The following is a 16,895-nucleotide window of genomic DNA, read 5'->3' as shown; positions in this document are numbered from 1 at the left end:
CTTGAGGCACTGATTTTTTTCTATTATTAATTTCATATCCTTTATTTTCTTTGTTGGAGGGGTTATGTATATCTCCTATTTTCAAGTAGATATTTTACTGTTTTTAATCTCTGCCAACCGGCCCAGTATCTGATAAAAATCTAGTGATGGTGATGATTTAAAAAGCCCTGTTCCACAACGTCCAGATGTGCTTTTCAGTGTAGGGTTGATATTTTATTGTCAGAGTTTATAATAATATAAATTCTAAATGAAAAATAATCACAATGAAAATTTAAAATGAAATAATTTTAGAATATATTCTTTTGCAAACCGGAAAACTACCATGGAGTTAATAAGAACTCCTTTGTCTCAAAGGAGTACAGACATATAGATGAAAAAACACTCAGGAATTCCACCTCAAGCTGCCCTTACTAGAATACCGTGCCTTTGTAAGAATTTCATGACTTGGCAGGCTTCACAGGTTGCTACAGTGTATGTCCTGAGTGGAGCCAAGGGCAGAAGTTAGTGTTAACTAGACCAAGAGCTCAGGGTGCTCAGATTTCTCCTATTTTTTCAATGAAAATATCCATCATCGATTTTAAATATTGGATCAACTTTCTTTTTGGGGGTGATTTAGTGTAGAATTGAAATAAGAGGCCCTGGCACTTTATAGACAATGAAATGTTGGTTCTGCACTGTTGAACTATATGACTTTGGGCAAGTTATTTTTTTAAAGATTTATTTATTTATTTGAGAGACAGAGAGTGCAGGAGCAGGGGGAGGGGCAGAGGGAGAGAGATGGAGAAGAGAAGCAGACTCCCTGCTGAGTGGGGTGCCTGACAAGGGGCTTGATCTCAGGACCCTGAGATCACGATCCTGAGATCATGACCTGAGCCAAAATCAAGAGTTGCACACCTAACCAACTGAACTACCTATGGGCACCAATTTTGGGCAAGTTACTTAACTTCCTTGTGCCCTCATCAGTAAAATAGTGGTAATCAAATAATAATACCCTAAGAATTATTGCAAGAATTAAATGAAATACAATGCAAAATGCCTGGCACAGAGTTGATATCTACTGAGTGTAAATTTCTATAAGTTCCTTGTATCAACTAGTGGCAGGTGGCATTTATTGGGTGTTTACTGTATACCAAGCATTCCTCTAAATTCTTTATGTCATGGGTATTAACATATTTAATTTTTGCAGCATTTTTATGCAATAGCTATTATTATCATTCAAATTCACAGATGAGGAACTGATCCACAGACAATTAAAGTAACACAGTAAGTATCATAGCTGGAGTTCAAAACAAACTTTTGGGTTCCAAGCACAGTCTTCCTAACTACCAGACAATATAAACTTCCCCACTATCAGATCATTTCCACAGACTATATCCTATGGGCAGGTTAAAAAGCAGTCTCATTTTAACACATTGTTTACCTAATTAAAGTACAGTTGGCAGAAGCATACAACACATTCTATGGTCACATATAAATCATTTTTATTTATCCATCCTTTCGAATTAGCTGCACCATTGCTCTCTTTCAATTGTGAGAAATCCAGCCTTGCTTGTATCTTACCTAGACAAGGGCACATTTTTTCAATCCTTGTTCCAGAACCTGTGCAAATCTTATTTCTTATTTGTTTTGCTACCTGTGAATAATTAATTAAATAAATATTATCAAGGATTCCGAATAATCTAAAAAAACAAATTTAGAAAATCCACAAAAAGGTATTTAGGAAAACCTTTATGAAATTAAGAGATGTTATCTGCTGTTCTAGGCGTGGGTGACTTTATCAAAACATTTCGCCCACTTTCAAATTTCCACTTGTTAAAACCAAAGGCCTTATTTGGCTGTCATTTGCAGTACTGTGTTTTTCAGAAAAGTTTCTGGCAGCTAATTTTAAAGAGATTTTGTTAAAAAGGGGGAAAAAAAGGCAAGCTGTGTTGTATTCCTGTTGGAAGAGTTCCCCTGAGCCTCTGCATTATTATAAGAAAATTGCCAGTTTATCCAAACCTCACCCACCTTTGATTATCTTCAGAACTTCACAATTTGTATTTCCTAAGGCAGTTATTTTCAAGCATGATTTTGAAATGCTGTGGGGTTTTCCAAGTTACTTGAAGGGAGGATGGCAAAGAATTCTCAAAACAAAATTAATTTTATTTTCAAAAAGCGGCATGAGTGCCATATATCATTTGGGGGATTCAGGGGGGCAATTGTAGATGTTAGGATATTGACCAAATAATGATAGGATATGGAAACCTATAGAAAGGCAGCCGATTCTGTGTCTACAGTGGAGTCTTTTAACAAGCACCAAAGCAATGGGAAATTTGCAGAATGCCTTTGTTCTGTTTTAGAACATGTTTTTCCACAACCCTTAATGAATTTTCAATAGAATATTATACCTTCCATTTTAGCTTAGTTATTCTCATTAACAGAGTGCCTAATCTCTGAGTATCCACATGATATCTACTTATGAGAAGACTAACTTGTAAATATTTTACTCCTCTTAAATGAAGGTCACTGAAAGCAAGAACTAGAACCTAGAATATCTTGAACTCAATGAGTTTTCCATTTTATGGCCCATAGTATTCTTAGTCATAGCGATTCCTTTATTTGGTCATTGAGAATCACTTTTCTCTACTTAAAACCAGACATTAAGTATCTTCAGCTTCCTGGCTTTATCTAGGTACTTGGGTTATACTTTGACATGTGAATTGTTTTGCAGTTAATTTACCAGATTATAAATGCCCAGACAACGTGGACAACATCTAGCTAATCTTTAAATATCCTAGGGCACTTCATATAGTGCCTAGCACAAAATAAATGCCCACAGATGTTTGCTGAATAGAACTATCTTTAGACAGTGGGAAATTTTTCTAACATTTTGAGGGCGGGGCATGTCAACTTGCTACCTGTTGTTTAGGGTTTTTTTCCCCCTCACTTTATCCTGTTATCTGATTTTTTTTTATTTTTACAAATCTGAATAGGTTTTACATCTACTGACTACTGGACTTTATTTATTTATTTATTTTCCCAAACAAACTTGCTTATTTCTTCTTTACTGCATTTGTAAATTCTAGTTTCTTATCCTAGAAGGCGCTTCTTTTTCACCTTCCTTTTCATCAATTTTTGATCCTCCCCCTCTTCAGGCTTTACTCCACCTCAGCATTCCTTCATCCATTATGCATACCTTTTTCATTGTATTTTTCTGCACCCGATAATTATCACTACATGTTCTGGTGTCTTCTCCTGAGTATTGTCCAGTCTTTTCCATAACTTACGAGTTCTTTGAGGGTAAGCATTGCATACCTGTTTTGCACAACTCCTAATACAAAAGTCAGTCCTTCAGCCCACTTTAGAGAAATTGGCTACTCAATTAGTGATTATGTATATGTATATAATGCTAAAAGGTATGAATAAATGGACATCTTTAGCTTGTTTAAACTAAGGGAGCTTGTTACTTAATGTTTAGCTGTGATGAGACCTTTTTTACTGGTGAAAATTCTTTAAGAACTATCACACCCTGATTTTTAAAAATTTGAGTATTTGCAGAGCAGATTTTCTGATTAAGTCACGGAATGTATGGCTCATTAAATTGTTATAGTTATACTAGGTGGTGACCCTGTGCTCCTGTAAACAGAACCTCAGTGCATCCTATCTGTAACATTTTAAAGACAAAGAACTTAAATTTAAGGTGAAATAACCAGAGAGGGAGGGAGGGAAGTGGGAGAAACTTTAAAAACTAACCTAATAGTAATCATAGAAACCAAAAACCAAAAAGCAAACAAAAAACCCCCAATTGAATCAGACTATTCTGTTCTCTATTTTATCTGGGTGTATTTCCCAACGACTTCTTAAATCATTGTGTTTTTAAAATATGAAAAAAATATTCTTAGTTCCTGAGAAAAGTGATTTGATTTCAATCCTGAACTCTCTGTAACGTCGCTAGACTGTTGGCTACATCTCTATGCAAAGGTTTGGGCTCCCTTACAATCCAGTTTTAATTCTTGCATTTCCAGTGTCCATATAATGAGATTTAACAGTCTTTATTATCGCTTGCTTACTTACTTGAATTGTTGTAACATTTTTAATTTATTTCCAGTAGTAAATTAAATAGGCAAGAAATAATTTCTTCTTTTTTTAAAATTTTAAACCTCCTGTATGTAAGTTTGTTGAAACTATGTTGATCACAAATGAAAATCTTACATCAAAAGAAAAATAAGGAAATAACTATGAAAAGCTAGATTTATTTTATTCTTTTATAGTTGACTACATAAAGTTTTGTATACCATAAGTAATAATTGAAACTTTAAAATCATTTTTAACTACTTTTATGAAAACAGTGTGTCCCTCTGGAAGGTTTTCAGTTTAAATCCAAAGAGATAACAAATACCATTCTTGGATGTAAATACTGTTGTTCCATGCTTTGAAAGGGCCATAATTAGCAAGGTTGTACAACACAACAGCAACCTGTAATGTGTTCCATATGTGGTATTTTGAAACCTTTTGTTTTTGTTTCTAACTAGAGGGGAAAAAAAAGTCAATTTTATCCCCTTGGGATTTGTCTTACAAGGTGCATCAGATTGAACTTAACAAACAGGGAAGTAGTCCTTCTTATCTAGCTAGTGCTTGTTTATTCTTCCCTTATAAAAAGCAAAGGACTAGCAATTTTCTTTTATGAACATGGACTGAAGGCAGATAAATAACCCTTGCGGGAGAGGAAGGTCAAGTTCAAAGTTTTTCTTTCCTTTGGATTCGGGAATAAGCAAATGGAAAGACTAGCCAAACAACCAAGCAGCAGGCATCTGATGGTTAAGCCCTCCCCCCAGGACTTTTTATGTACATAAGCAGAAGTCACTGGAGCAGCTGCGGCGCATTAGTTCCAATAGTTTAACAGGCTGCTTTGTAGCGCTGACAAAGCCTTGCTAACGCAGTGGCTTCCCTCCATATTCCCCTGCCCTGCGAGCTCGTCAGTGATCTTTGGCAGGGGATCGGCAGAGGCAGAGGAGGGGTGACGTTTAACAGGCTTCCGCCGAGGAGTGCGCTCTTCTCGTCTACACCCAACCCCATCTCCACGGAGAGACTGAGGCAGGCGACCGAATGAACTAACAGCAGCTGGATCTGACCTGCTTCTCCGGACATTTCCCCGGACTCTGAGAGAAGCAGTCACTGGAAAGAGGCCAGGGAACCACGTTGCCCTGGATTGTTGCCAACTGTACAAAGTTGACCCGGAAAATGGCTCAGCAGACGACAAGCCCGGACACCTTAACAGTACCTGAAGTGGATAATCCGCATTGTCCAAACCCCTGGCTGAACGAGGATCTTGTGAAATCCTTGCGGGAAAACCTGTTGCAGCAGGAGAAGTCCAAGCCAGCAAGGAAATCGGTCTCTCCCAAGCTCTCTCCAGTGATTTCTCCGAGAAATTCCCCCAGGCTCCTGCGGAGGATGCTTCTCAGCAGCAACATCCCTAAACAGCGGCGTTTCACGGTGGCACATACGTGGTAAGGTTTGCAAGGCTCCCCGGAATTGGTGGCGGTTCCCCCTGGGTTATCTGTGCGCCTCCCGCCCTTTCACTTTAGGGGTGGGGAGGGAGGACTCTCATTATTCCTCACCTGTGATTTATGGGAAGTATTTACCTTACCAACAAATCCCACAGATGTCCTAGTCAAAGCAGCAGTCCTTGAGACTGGAAATCCTTGAAGTGGGTGGTTCTTAAAGTTCAATTCCTATTGCAAGTTCCTACAAGAAAATTGGATTCCAGATGTCAAATAAGAATGCAGTTTTACTCCCATACCGATGTGGTGGCGTTTCTTTGATTTCATAAGCTAATCTCCCTGCCAGGTCCTGCAAAAACCTAGGAAAGAAAGGACCAGAAAGGAGAGGGGGGAAAATCATAGTTTGCTCTCCTTTCTGCATAATCCCCAGTTGAACAGAGATGTGTATAGAGAGAGTGTGTGCCTGCGTGTGTACTGGTGTGCCCCCGCAAGCCCCTCCTTTGCTACTGACTTTAATGTATTTATAATCTCAAACATGTCTTTCCAATGGGAAGAAGAAAGGGTTTAGGAATTCTGTGCAAGAAATTGCCAGTTGCTATTTGGTAATATTGTTGTGTTCTTTGATTTTGGATTCTTTGTTTTGTCAATATTTTTATTTTCTTCATGAATATTGTTACCTTCTTTATAATGGGTGAATTTTTTATGAATATTTTCCACCTAGTTTTTTAGATGATTCTTGATATTTTCCTGCTCTTACAAAAGGAAATATTTAAACTTACCATTGTGTAAGCTTATTACAGTGTTTGCCTGAGAAGAGGCAATTCTAACCTATGATGGAGTGGGGGGGGTTGTCTGTGATGCGTACTTGGTTTATTTTAGGTAGTAGTAGGTTCTATACACTACCTACACATTTTGGTAAAATGAATATTAATTATGATAAAGAAAACAGCTGTAACAAAAAATAATGAACCTGGTAGTTGAGACACTGGCTGAATGATTTTTATACATTTTTTTCCATAGAAAACCAAAGATCATGCCAGGAATGGAAAACCAAACCAAACAAATAAATAAACAAACCAGAAACAAGACTTCTAGGAAAGAAGCAACAAGAAGTAGAGAGAGTCAAAATCTAAATTAGCAACATGGCTGTGCCCTGGACCGTATTAATATTGTAGGTGAAAATAGATGACAAAGGAAATACGTATCCTACTCAAAGAAATGTCCTCAGAATTTTAATTTCAAATAGCCGGATCTCTGACTGGAGAAGTGTTCTTATTTCCTCCAGGATTTTAACTAAATGGTGTTTCTGTGTTCTTTAGATGTAATGCTCATAAGAGGGGTAAGAAAAACGATGCATTATTCAATCTTAAAAAAGAAATTAGGAAAGAGTGACTTTTCTCTGAGTAAGGTATTTTTGAAAAAATTTGACAGAGGTAAGTAGTGAGTAAAAGACATAGCTAAATATTAGGAGATGCTCTGAAGAAGAGGGATAGCTTGAGACCGGAGCAGGAAAGCTGCTCATTTATTTTCTTCATGCATATTGTTATCTTCTTTATAATAGGTGAATTTGTTTTATGCATATTTCAGAAAGAATCAGGCCAGAGCAGGAAAGCTGGCTCTGGTTCATGAAATCAGGCCCAGGATTTTGGTATCCAATGTCCCTTTTGGTTGAGGTAGTTTTTTAAAATTACACTTCCTAAGTTGTACCCATTGTTGAATGGGTAAGCCTAGCTCAGTTGCTTGATTTCCAACTGAGTGAAGCAACCTAGAGTTCATCTGAAGGTTATCTGAACTATTTAGACATGTTGAGATGTAAGGAAGGCAGGAAATCTCATGAAAACAGGCTTTCTTCTGAAATTTCTGGCACTTCCTTTTCTGGTGCTTTTTGGGGAAACTCCAAGAGCACAATTTTCTGCCGATGTTTTATTCTGGTATATCATGTCTTGGCCAGATCAGGGAGGCATCAAAGGAGCGATGGAAATAGAAAATAAAAATCATAATATCAATTCTCAGTAACTCAGGAGGAAACACTATCTCTTTTTGACTAAAGCACTAAGCAGAGGAGTTGGAAAGAGTACCTCACATCCTCCATGTTGGTTCAATGATCCCCAAGACTTTTGTAATATCCATAGGCATCTTTTAACAAATATTGTTCTACCTGTGCTTTCATAACTTGGACTAAACATTATGCAGAATTTAAAAAAAAATTCCAAACTGTTCTAATGTATATACATTCTTTGCTACCTTAACTGCTGCTCCTACCACCACACTCAAATCCTCTGCTCCTCCTAAATTAGATGATCAGCCATTGCACACCTTATGTGTTCACCTCAGAATGTTGGTTACTGTGCCTGTTATTCCTGTCCTTTCAATATTTTTAAGTTTAATACCTGCTGAGCTGAAAGTGTTTAATTTGTACATACTGATGACAAAACTGATTAAGAGCTAGTCTTTGGTTTGAAATAATTTGCACTCTAGTTGAAAAAAATAAATCCTGTTGGAAGGCATATCTTTTAAGTGAGGTAATCATTTTGCTCTACAACATACTCTCCAAATCTCAGTGGATTGACACCCTAAATGGTTACGTCTGCTTCTGCTGCTCATGGGTACGTATGCTACCCTGGGGTGTTTCAGGGACTTGAGATCCTACCACCTTGTAGTTCCACTATTTGTTACACATGAGTTTTAAGGGTACCAGGCTCAGTGGAATCAGGGGGAAAGAACGTGGAAGATGTGAGTTTTTATGAGGCAGGCCTAGAAGTACACATACCACTTATACTAATATTCCTTGGTTAGATCTCAGCTCAATGGTCACATCTAACTGCAAAGGAGGATGGGAAACCTATCTCAGCTCTGTTTCCAGGAATAAGGTCAAACAGACTGGGTGAATACCTAGCCCATCTCAGTCACAGAACAATAGGGCCACCTGGTTTACCCTTTATACCATAGTTGAATTCATGGAATAACATGATGACCAGCCCTTTAACATCTCTGCACACTTCCTGGATGAGAGTCATATAGAGAAATTCTATTTTTTGGCAAGTCTATTGATTGGGAAGTCCTTGCTAATATACAGTTGAAGTCTCCTTCCCTGTAATTGTCCTGCTTGGGTCTATGATCTGCTTTGAAAACCCCAGAGCCTGAATCTCTCCTCTCTTCCTTAATGTAGCCCTTAAGGTAAGAGGCATAGAGTAACCAACTAGAGACCCAGGGCCTTGTTTAGTTATTCCTCATACACCCATTAGTCAATATTTTCAGTGTTATCATTTTTTTTTTCTTAAACCAATTCTTCTCTTTTCTTAACCAAGCATCCTAAGCTATTTCACCTTTATATGCTGTATTTACCAGGTCAATCGTGGTTATTCTTATCCAAAATTCATTTGGATTTTCATGACCCATTCCAAGAGTAGCATACTGAGTTAACACAATACTTCAGGTGCTGTGTGACTTGTATAGAGGGCGTCTAAGCAGAAGCCAGACTGAGTTTGAATTCTGACTTCCCATTTACTAGTTGCATGATTTTGAACGAGTTACATATCATATGCCTCAATTTCCCCATTACCCAATTTCCTGAGAATAGTAATTGTATCTATTAGGTGTTGTGGTTTTATTAAATATAGTCATGTGTAGATTACAGTGTATTGTACAGGGATAGACACTGAATGAGTGTCATTTTAAGCAAATGTTTTCCTTATTATATGCAATATATCCATTATTCATTCCAGCCTTGATCTGCCTGGATCTTTAGAATCACATGATGGTTATCCTGTCAGTTGTTTGTGAATGGATTGGGCTAAAGAGAAAATATGCAAAGAGACAAAGAGTTTGCAAGAATGATAGGTGTATGTCAGTTTCATGACTATGGAAAAGGAGAAGGCAGAAAGGAGAGGTATTCTGAGGTGGAACCATAGAACTTGATGCCTCTCCCCTTCCTACTCCCATTCCACATGTCATTCAGATCTCTCTGTTTCTGAGAGCTTCCTCCTGTTCCCCCCAAATAGAAATAATCCGTTTCTTCTTCAGAATCTATAGTACATCTTACTTCTGCTGTTCCTTCAATGATTATTCATAACAATTACATCACCAGCTAATGTTTATTGAACACTGTTTTTTTGTTTTGTTTTGGGAGGTTTGGGGAGGCTTTTTGGTCTAGTACTCTGTGTTAAACTAGAACCCTTTGTGTCTGTGCTTTTTACCACTCAGTTCTATCATTTTTACTTAATATCTAGTACCTTGTAGTCTAGTGATTATAGACAGGACTCTGCTTTCATCTGAGTAGGGGATTCCCTCTGATGTCAGCAGGGACTCCAAAGTCAGTGTGATCTCTGGTGAGGAAAACATAATTTCCAGTGTAAGTTTATTTCAGGAAAATCAAATAGTTAAGAAAATCTTTATATTTTTTAGGTTTTCTTTTTAATTTGCACTGTGAATGAAGAAAAGTGTTCTAGAGGGTGTATAACTATAATTAGGGATTAAGGTTTCTCTGGGTAAGTTGGTATCTTAAGTAATATTCATCATATGTCTTACCTTTGTAATTTCTATGTATACATGTGTGTTTTTAATTACAACATTCAAAGGTAGATGAAGCAGTTAGTAACATCCTTAAACAACAAACTAATTTCTTTAGGTGTATTTTTGAAAGGCCTCCTGCAGGAGACTTTTAGAAAATCTTAAAGATTTTTAGGGAACTAGATAAGTGCTTTTGGCCGTATTTTTTCTTTATTATAGATTTCTCTTTACCTGGCATTGGCATTAGATAAAAAAATTGTTCATGTTTAAAAGTAAACATTTGCTTTCTTGAGTCATAATTTCTTCAGCAACTGTACTTGTTTTTAAGGTTGTTAAGAGAGAAATACGCTATAAATTTTCTTCAAGTTACAGAAGGGAGAAGAAACACTTTTCTATCTATAAAGGAGAAATCCAGCCATTTAGAGAGTTTGTAGCACACACACACACACACACACACACACACACACACGAGTTGGTTTTCAAAGCCAGTGTTATTGATTCTATTTGAGAACTCTCTCCCCTGTTCTAGGTCTCCTATATTTGCCCTACGTAACTTTAAGGTTATCTTTTCTCTATCCTTCATGGTACAGATACCCAGAGACAGGCATTGCTGGTGTTCTCTGAGGAGCTGAGAACCCAGAGGTGAACTGTGGGTATAGTGTGATACCAGGAGGTGGGAAGGAAGTTTCTGGGGAAATTATCTGGGGAGCACAACAGGAAGTACTGCAGGCATGTTGGGTGGGGTCAGTTGGCTGAGTCTTTAGCTGTGTCCCTGGTGTAATTGGCTGTGTGTCTTCGGTGGAAATCTTGGGGGCACTGTAAGTTAAGGGTGTCTGTAGGTTTTCAAAGGTTGATTAGCCTTTCCTACAAATCAGAAGACCCCAGGAAGACATTCCTCTTTAAAGCACTTGTCAATTGGTTTGCAATATGTAAGAAATTACAAAGAAGAAAAGTGACAAATTGTTGCTGAGGAAAAATGAAGAAAACGTTGAAATGACCTGGCAGTTTATTACACATATGTGCTTTCTGTGACCTTTGACATTTATATTAAAGAAAGAGAAAACACATGATGCATGTCTACACCAGCTGAAGCCATTTCTACTAATAGCAAAAATACGTTTATGCAAAAACAATCTATTTTTGTATACTTGGCAGAAGTGTTGAATTAAGAAGAAAAGAAAAAAATTGAATCTCAGAGTTCATTAAAATTATTTTTAAAAGATGGTTTTAATTTTCACAGTTACTCTTTGTATACATATCCTTATAAATAACAAGTTCCTGTGAGGTTAGGTAATTAAATGAGCTTCAGCACTTCTTATGTTTTTCTTAGACGGGAAGCTACTAAAATTATTCTTCAAGTAGCAGGTTCAGGAAGAAGTTTTATTATCACCAGTGTAGCAAAATTATGTCATTGTTTTTTAATGGATTTGCTTTTGAAAAAAATCATGTTTTTAAAACTGTGATCACTTTAGTAGAGTTGAAGCCCTATATTTCTAGCTCCACTGACCACTTATATTTGACCTTAGTTATTCAACCTTTTTGAATTGTAGAGTCTCTGTTCATAAGTCATATGGTCATAAAGGCATTAGATATTTACAAGTAAAAAATAGACTAATTAAATTTACAAAGTGATAACTACAGTACATTTAAGATAAGTAATTAAAAACAAGTTCCAGCTTGGTGTTGTGAGTGAGTGAGGTAGATGCCACATGGGTAAAAAGAGGGACAGAATTCTTAATAATTCAGTGACTCATAAAAAGGCTGCAGGGCCTTTAGAGTGAAGGTATCTGGTATTCACTCTAGGATACAATCTAGAAGCCATGATTTTAGGTAGGAAATATGGAAATCTATAGATAATAAAAATGCTAATTAAAATTCTTCTTTTATTGCATCTTCAATTATATACCATTTTAACATATCAGTCTCTTCTGCTGTATATATATATATATATAAAATAGAAAAAAATTATTTTATCTTCAGTGTTAAGGGCATAAATGCTCTCTGTTTCACATGAAGTACTTATTCTCAAAATGAGATCTTCAGTTGATATGAGAAGAATCATCCATTTCATTTTGGAATAAAATGGTTCAGGGGCGCCTGGGTGGCTCAGTCGTTAAGCGTCTGCCTTCGGTTCAGGGCGTGACCCCAGAGTCCTGGGATCGAGCCCCACATCGGGCTCCGCCACGGGGAGGCTGCTTCTTCCTCTCCCACTCCCCCTGCCTGTGTTCCCTCTCTCGTTGGCTGTCTCTCTCTCTCTGTCAAATAAATAAAATAAAAATCTTCAAAAAAAAAAAAAAAAACAAAAAAAAACCCCTTCAGGTTCCTAATAACATAGCTTCTAATCTTAGATTTATTTTAACATAGCTATTAATGATTTATCTCCAGCTATGTGTCAGGTACTTTATGTACACTGGCCCTTCAAAACAAACAAGTATTGAATTTAAGTATCATTAGCTGTATTTCCCACATGCAGATGCTGGGGCCCCCCAAAATTTTTGTATAACCAAGATCATGCAGCTCTGCAGCCATGAAGTGAGTTGAGTTCAAACTTGAACCGAGGTCTACCTAACTTTCTATCTTGTGTTCTTTCAGCAAGGCTCTCTTTGAGCCAAGAGTCACATTCACATTTATGACTCTACCTTGAATGTATAACTAAGTGAAAACAGTGAATTTTCAGTGATTTTGCAGAATGGTGGTAGAGTTAACAGAATGGCAGGGGCAGAATTCATTCTTGGTATGGAATCTCAGTTTGTTTGTTTACACGTGGCTTGTAGGAATGTAGATGTTCTTTGTGTAATGAAAGTGTATGTAGTATAGGAGAAATATATGTCTTTGGTGAAGGAGGGCTTCAGAGTCAACAGAGAGCATTCTGATTCAGAGTAGTTTTTAAAATAAGACTGGAATAAAAACAAAACCAATCAGAATAATTTTATTTTCAATGATTCAGAGGAAAAGGCAGGGAAGGCTTGGGCTCTAAAGAGAAAGATCAAGTCAAAAATCTATTACTGTTTAGTTCCAGAAGAGCCAGCTGGAAATGATGGTCTGCAGGCTCAAGTCACTAAGCAACAGAGAAGCAAACTGCTTGGTAACCAGAGCTGGCCTGACTCACAGGCTGGCTGCGAACGACCGGATAGCCGGATAAGAGGACCAAAGCCCATCTTACCTCAAAACAATCTTGTTCTGTTCATCTGCCAGCCTTAATGCCAGATCCCTCCGATATGGGGTCATCTCCTTGACTTAACAAGATACCTGCTTTTAGAATGGTACTATCTCTGGGGCCAGAAATAAATGCTGTCTTTCCTCTTTCAAGTGACATTTCTGAGATTATCTTCTTTGGGTCAGGATATCATTTAAAAATATAAGGTTTAATGAGAGAAAAGAAGAGAAAACATTGGGATCAGTGGCCAGACTTTGGGTTTTCGTGAGCCAGTGTGTACAGGGCCAGATTGCCTGACTTGGTTTGGTGATACTTGCCTTTGAGCTCTGAGAGCACAATGTGTTGCCATTTGTTTGGGGTTTTATATCTTACATGGTCTTCTGTTTTATTTGTGCATTGTCCTGTATAGCTGAACTATTAGTTCCTAAAATGTAGCAATCTGTGTATCCATCTGAAGTGCTAAGTGCCACCTGTATAATATGCATTTAGTAAATATTTGTTGTTTAATTGAGAAATATACCTTCCATACTGTGCCTCTTATGCTAAACAGCTGGGGAGATCCATACTTTTCCAGCCTAAAAGTCCTGGTAATGTGATGTTTGAGTGCCCTAGTGGAAAGAAATTTCAAACTCAATGATTAACCACTTATATGGACTTTGTCACCATGACTTTGTGCGTGTGCATGTGTATGTGTGTGTGTGTGTGTGTGTGTCCTGGGTTTGCACACAACTAGACTGGTATAATTTAACCATAGCATATATGTATGAATTAGTATGAGAGTGTCACAAATTCATCAAATATATGCATTTTAACAATATTTAGTTTACGCTTTGAAAGTAAATTATGCCTGTTGTATTTCTAAAGAAGATAAACATATAAATATATTCATGATTCTTAAGAAATTACTGAATAACTAGCTTGTAAAGCTCTAATGACTAATCCTTATCTCTTAGAATTCTTAGTGGTTAAATTATACTCTAAGACCTAAGCTTATAAAGGAGATGTCAAGATTTTGAGGAGAAATTTGAAAAAAAAGAAAAAACAAAGAAAAATACCCTTTATAGTTCCTTTTTTAGGATGACAATTTGGAGTAACTTTGAACTGGCAAAAACTAAGCATCCCTTCTCCAAAGTAGATCTTCAGAATAACTAAAATTGAATAATAGGAAACCTTTTTGAAAATATTCAGCATAGAAATGTTATTTTAATGTGAACATTTTCTCTATAGTTCAATCTATATTTATTTTTACATTGTGGGAATTTCAAACCAACCAATTTCCTTTCCATTACCCTTATGAGATAGCCCTCTGATCAAATTAGCTATTATTAAAATAAAGTGGTTTCCTCTGTATATTATTATTAATAGGGTATGTGGGTTTTTTTTCATTTTCTTAGAGGACTGATTTCATATTTACATTCATATATGATGAGTGTGTACTATTGATCTTTGGAAGTAAGCAACTTTCTGATTAATAAGGATACTTGGATTCATTTCTGCTTGTTTACCTTCTTTAGGTTTATAATATTTGTTTTCTTTGCTTTATTCTGTGCAGCGTGATTTTTTTTTATGACTTTCTATTGAGTGAGTGCCAAAGAGGACAGCATATGATTTATGGGTAGTAATAACAAAACCATATATGAATTGGAGGCTGATGACGCACAAGGTGGAATGATGTGGCTCTCCTCTGAATAGAACCTAGCTTCCTTTAATAAAGTCCTCTTATTAATAACAATAGCAGCATCGTTAATAGTGTGATCATTCCTGTTTCACCTTCCCAGTTTGAGGTCCATCTGTGAGTCATTTGCACTGTTTTGTATTTAATTTGTTTAGTGGATTTGCATTTTTGTTTAAAGGGGTATATGTTTAAAAAAGAAGTTTTATAATATTACTGTAAATTGGAAACCTATGTCATTTATCATGCGTAGAAGATCGCTGAAACAAATACAATTAAGAAAGACTACACAGATTCAAGTGTAGCTGGATCCTATGACCTGCTCAAGGTTCTGAGCCTAAAATCTGCTCTCTGTTTAAAATGACAGTTAGCAAGTAATATAGAGATGTGAAAGACCAGTTAAATCTTTCTCCTTAAGATAGTAAGAATGACTGAAAGAGATTTGGAAAGGAGGTAACCTTCCCATTACTTAATTCAGCATTTAAAAATTCACAAAACCACAGCACCTATGCCTAAAACTATCTTGCTGCAGCATTAGACCTTATCCTACACCATCCCAGTGATACCTGAACAACCGATACTTCCACTGTTGGAAGAAGGACATTGGTTCTTACAGACTCTTCAGATCTGAATCCCTTAGTTGAAAGTAAACATGCTGAATTTCAACTGTGTAATTCTAATTCCTAAGCAGAACGTGAGGTATTGGTATCCTGTTTTACCACCACCCTATACTTACTACCTACGTTGTAGCTACACAGATTTAAAGAAGCATAGAATTGTTCCATGAAAGTACCTACCTGCTAATGGCAGCTTTCACGCCAAAGAGCACAAACATGGACATTTTAAATGAGTGTAGGATCTCCATACAAATAAGTGAAAGCTGAGGTAAGTGAGGAGTCTGATTTTTCTATACCTCTGTAATCTTCTGGAGAACTTATTTAATTCTAGACTATAACTCCCTCATAGGATAGGCTTTGTAATTTGCAAGGCCCAATGTACAGTGAAAACACAGAAACACCTGTTCGAAAGACTATGAAGAATTTCCTGATAGCAAGAGCAGAGCATTTAGTCCAGCACAGGGCCCTTTGAAGAGTGTGGTCCTTACACAGCTGCTTAGGTCACTCCTGTGAAACCAGCCCTGCACACACAGCAGATCAGAGCTGGGGCCGCAGAAGTCACATTTGCAAACAGCTCTACAAGTGATGTTGGAACATCCTTTGACAAACTTTCTTAGAGGAACATCTTCATTGGTCACCTCCTTCTCTTTTTACACTGTTAATAAAGACTTCAGAAGACTGATATGCTTTGGAGTAAAAAATGAAAGCTTCAATGAAAGTCAACAGTGTACCAGCTGTAAACTAAGGAGGAGCATTATCTTCCCTTCACCTTGAAGGTTTTCTTCACAGATGAACAAGTGCATGCATAAATTAAAAGCAGTTTTGCCTTTGTGTTTAAAATCATTTGTTGATATGCTCAGCATGAGCAATGGCAGTACGTTATTCGCATTTGATACTGATGCTGACCCCTCCTTGAAACTCTCTCGTTCACTGGTTTAACTCTTATTTCTCTGAGATCTCTCTTTTCCTCCTTCATTGATTTCATTTCCAGCACATTAAATTGAAGTGCCCTCCGGTTACGTAATTAGCCCTTCGGCCTTGTTTCATTATGCTCCCTGCACCATCTGCCTGAAGTCTGCCCCAGCTCCAGTTGCTAGCTCCATTTAAAATACAACAAAATCCAACTCTTAAGCCTGGCTCAAGATCTGAGTGTCTCTTCTGGACATTTCCACCTGGGAGATCTACTCTCACCTCAGATATAATGTGAAAAACTGAGCTCACTGTTTCCCCATTTCTGATTTTTCTTTTTCTGTTCCTAGAACCCCTGCTTTCCCAGTCATCTTTGACTTCTGCCTTGCCCTTTCTCTACCCAGGCCTATAGATTAGTTCATCTGATGTTTCTTGCTTTTCTGTTTTTTCCTGATACCACTGCCTATTTTAGCATCAGCCTTATGTTTGGGCTTGTTCAAAAGTATCTTATCTTTGTGCCACCAGTCCCTTCCCCCTGAGGATGTTCTACC

General features: G+C 37.2%; 1 protein-coding gene across 3 annotated transcripts in view; it reads left to right on the top strand.

Moving 5' to 3' along the window:
* The first annotated feature begins 4,827 nt into the window (after positions 1 to 4,827).
* PDE4D (phosphodiesterase 4D) overlaps positions 4,828 to 16,895 on the top strand; it is a 710,048-nt gene continuing 697,980 nt past the window's right edge. For all 3 annotated transcript variants that reach the window (XM_026498401.4, XM_057306967.1, XM_057306968.1), the window contains exon 1: positions 4,828 to 5,486. In XM_026498401.4, coding sequence (XP_026354186.1) covers positions 5,221 to 5,486 — 266 coding nt within the window. In that variant the 5' untranslated portion in view covers positions 4,828 to 5,220. The remainder of the gene's footprint in view (positions 5,487 to 16,895) is intronic.

The sequence above is a fragment of the Ursus arctos genome, unplaced genomic scaffold (genome assembly GCF_023065955.2).
Source record: "Ursus arctos isolate Adak ecotype North America unplaced genomic scaffold, UrsArc2.0 scaffold_5, whole genome shotgun sequence".
Classification (NCBI taxonomy): Eukaryota; Metazoa; Chordata; class Mammalia; order Carnivora; family Ursidae; genus Ursus; species Ursus arctos.
This window is presented reverse-complemented; position numbering and strand designations above follow the sequence as displayed.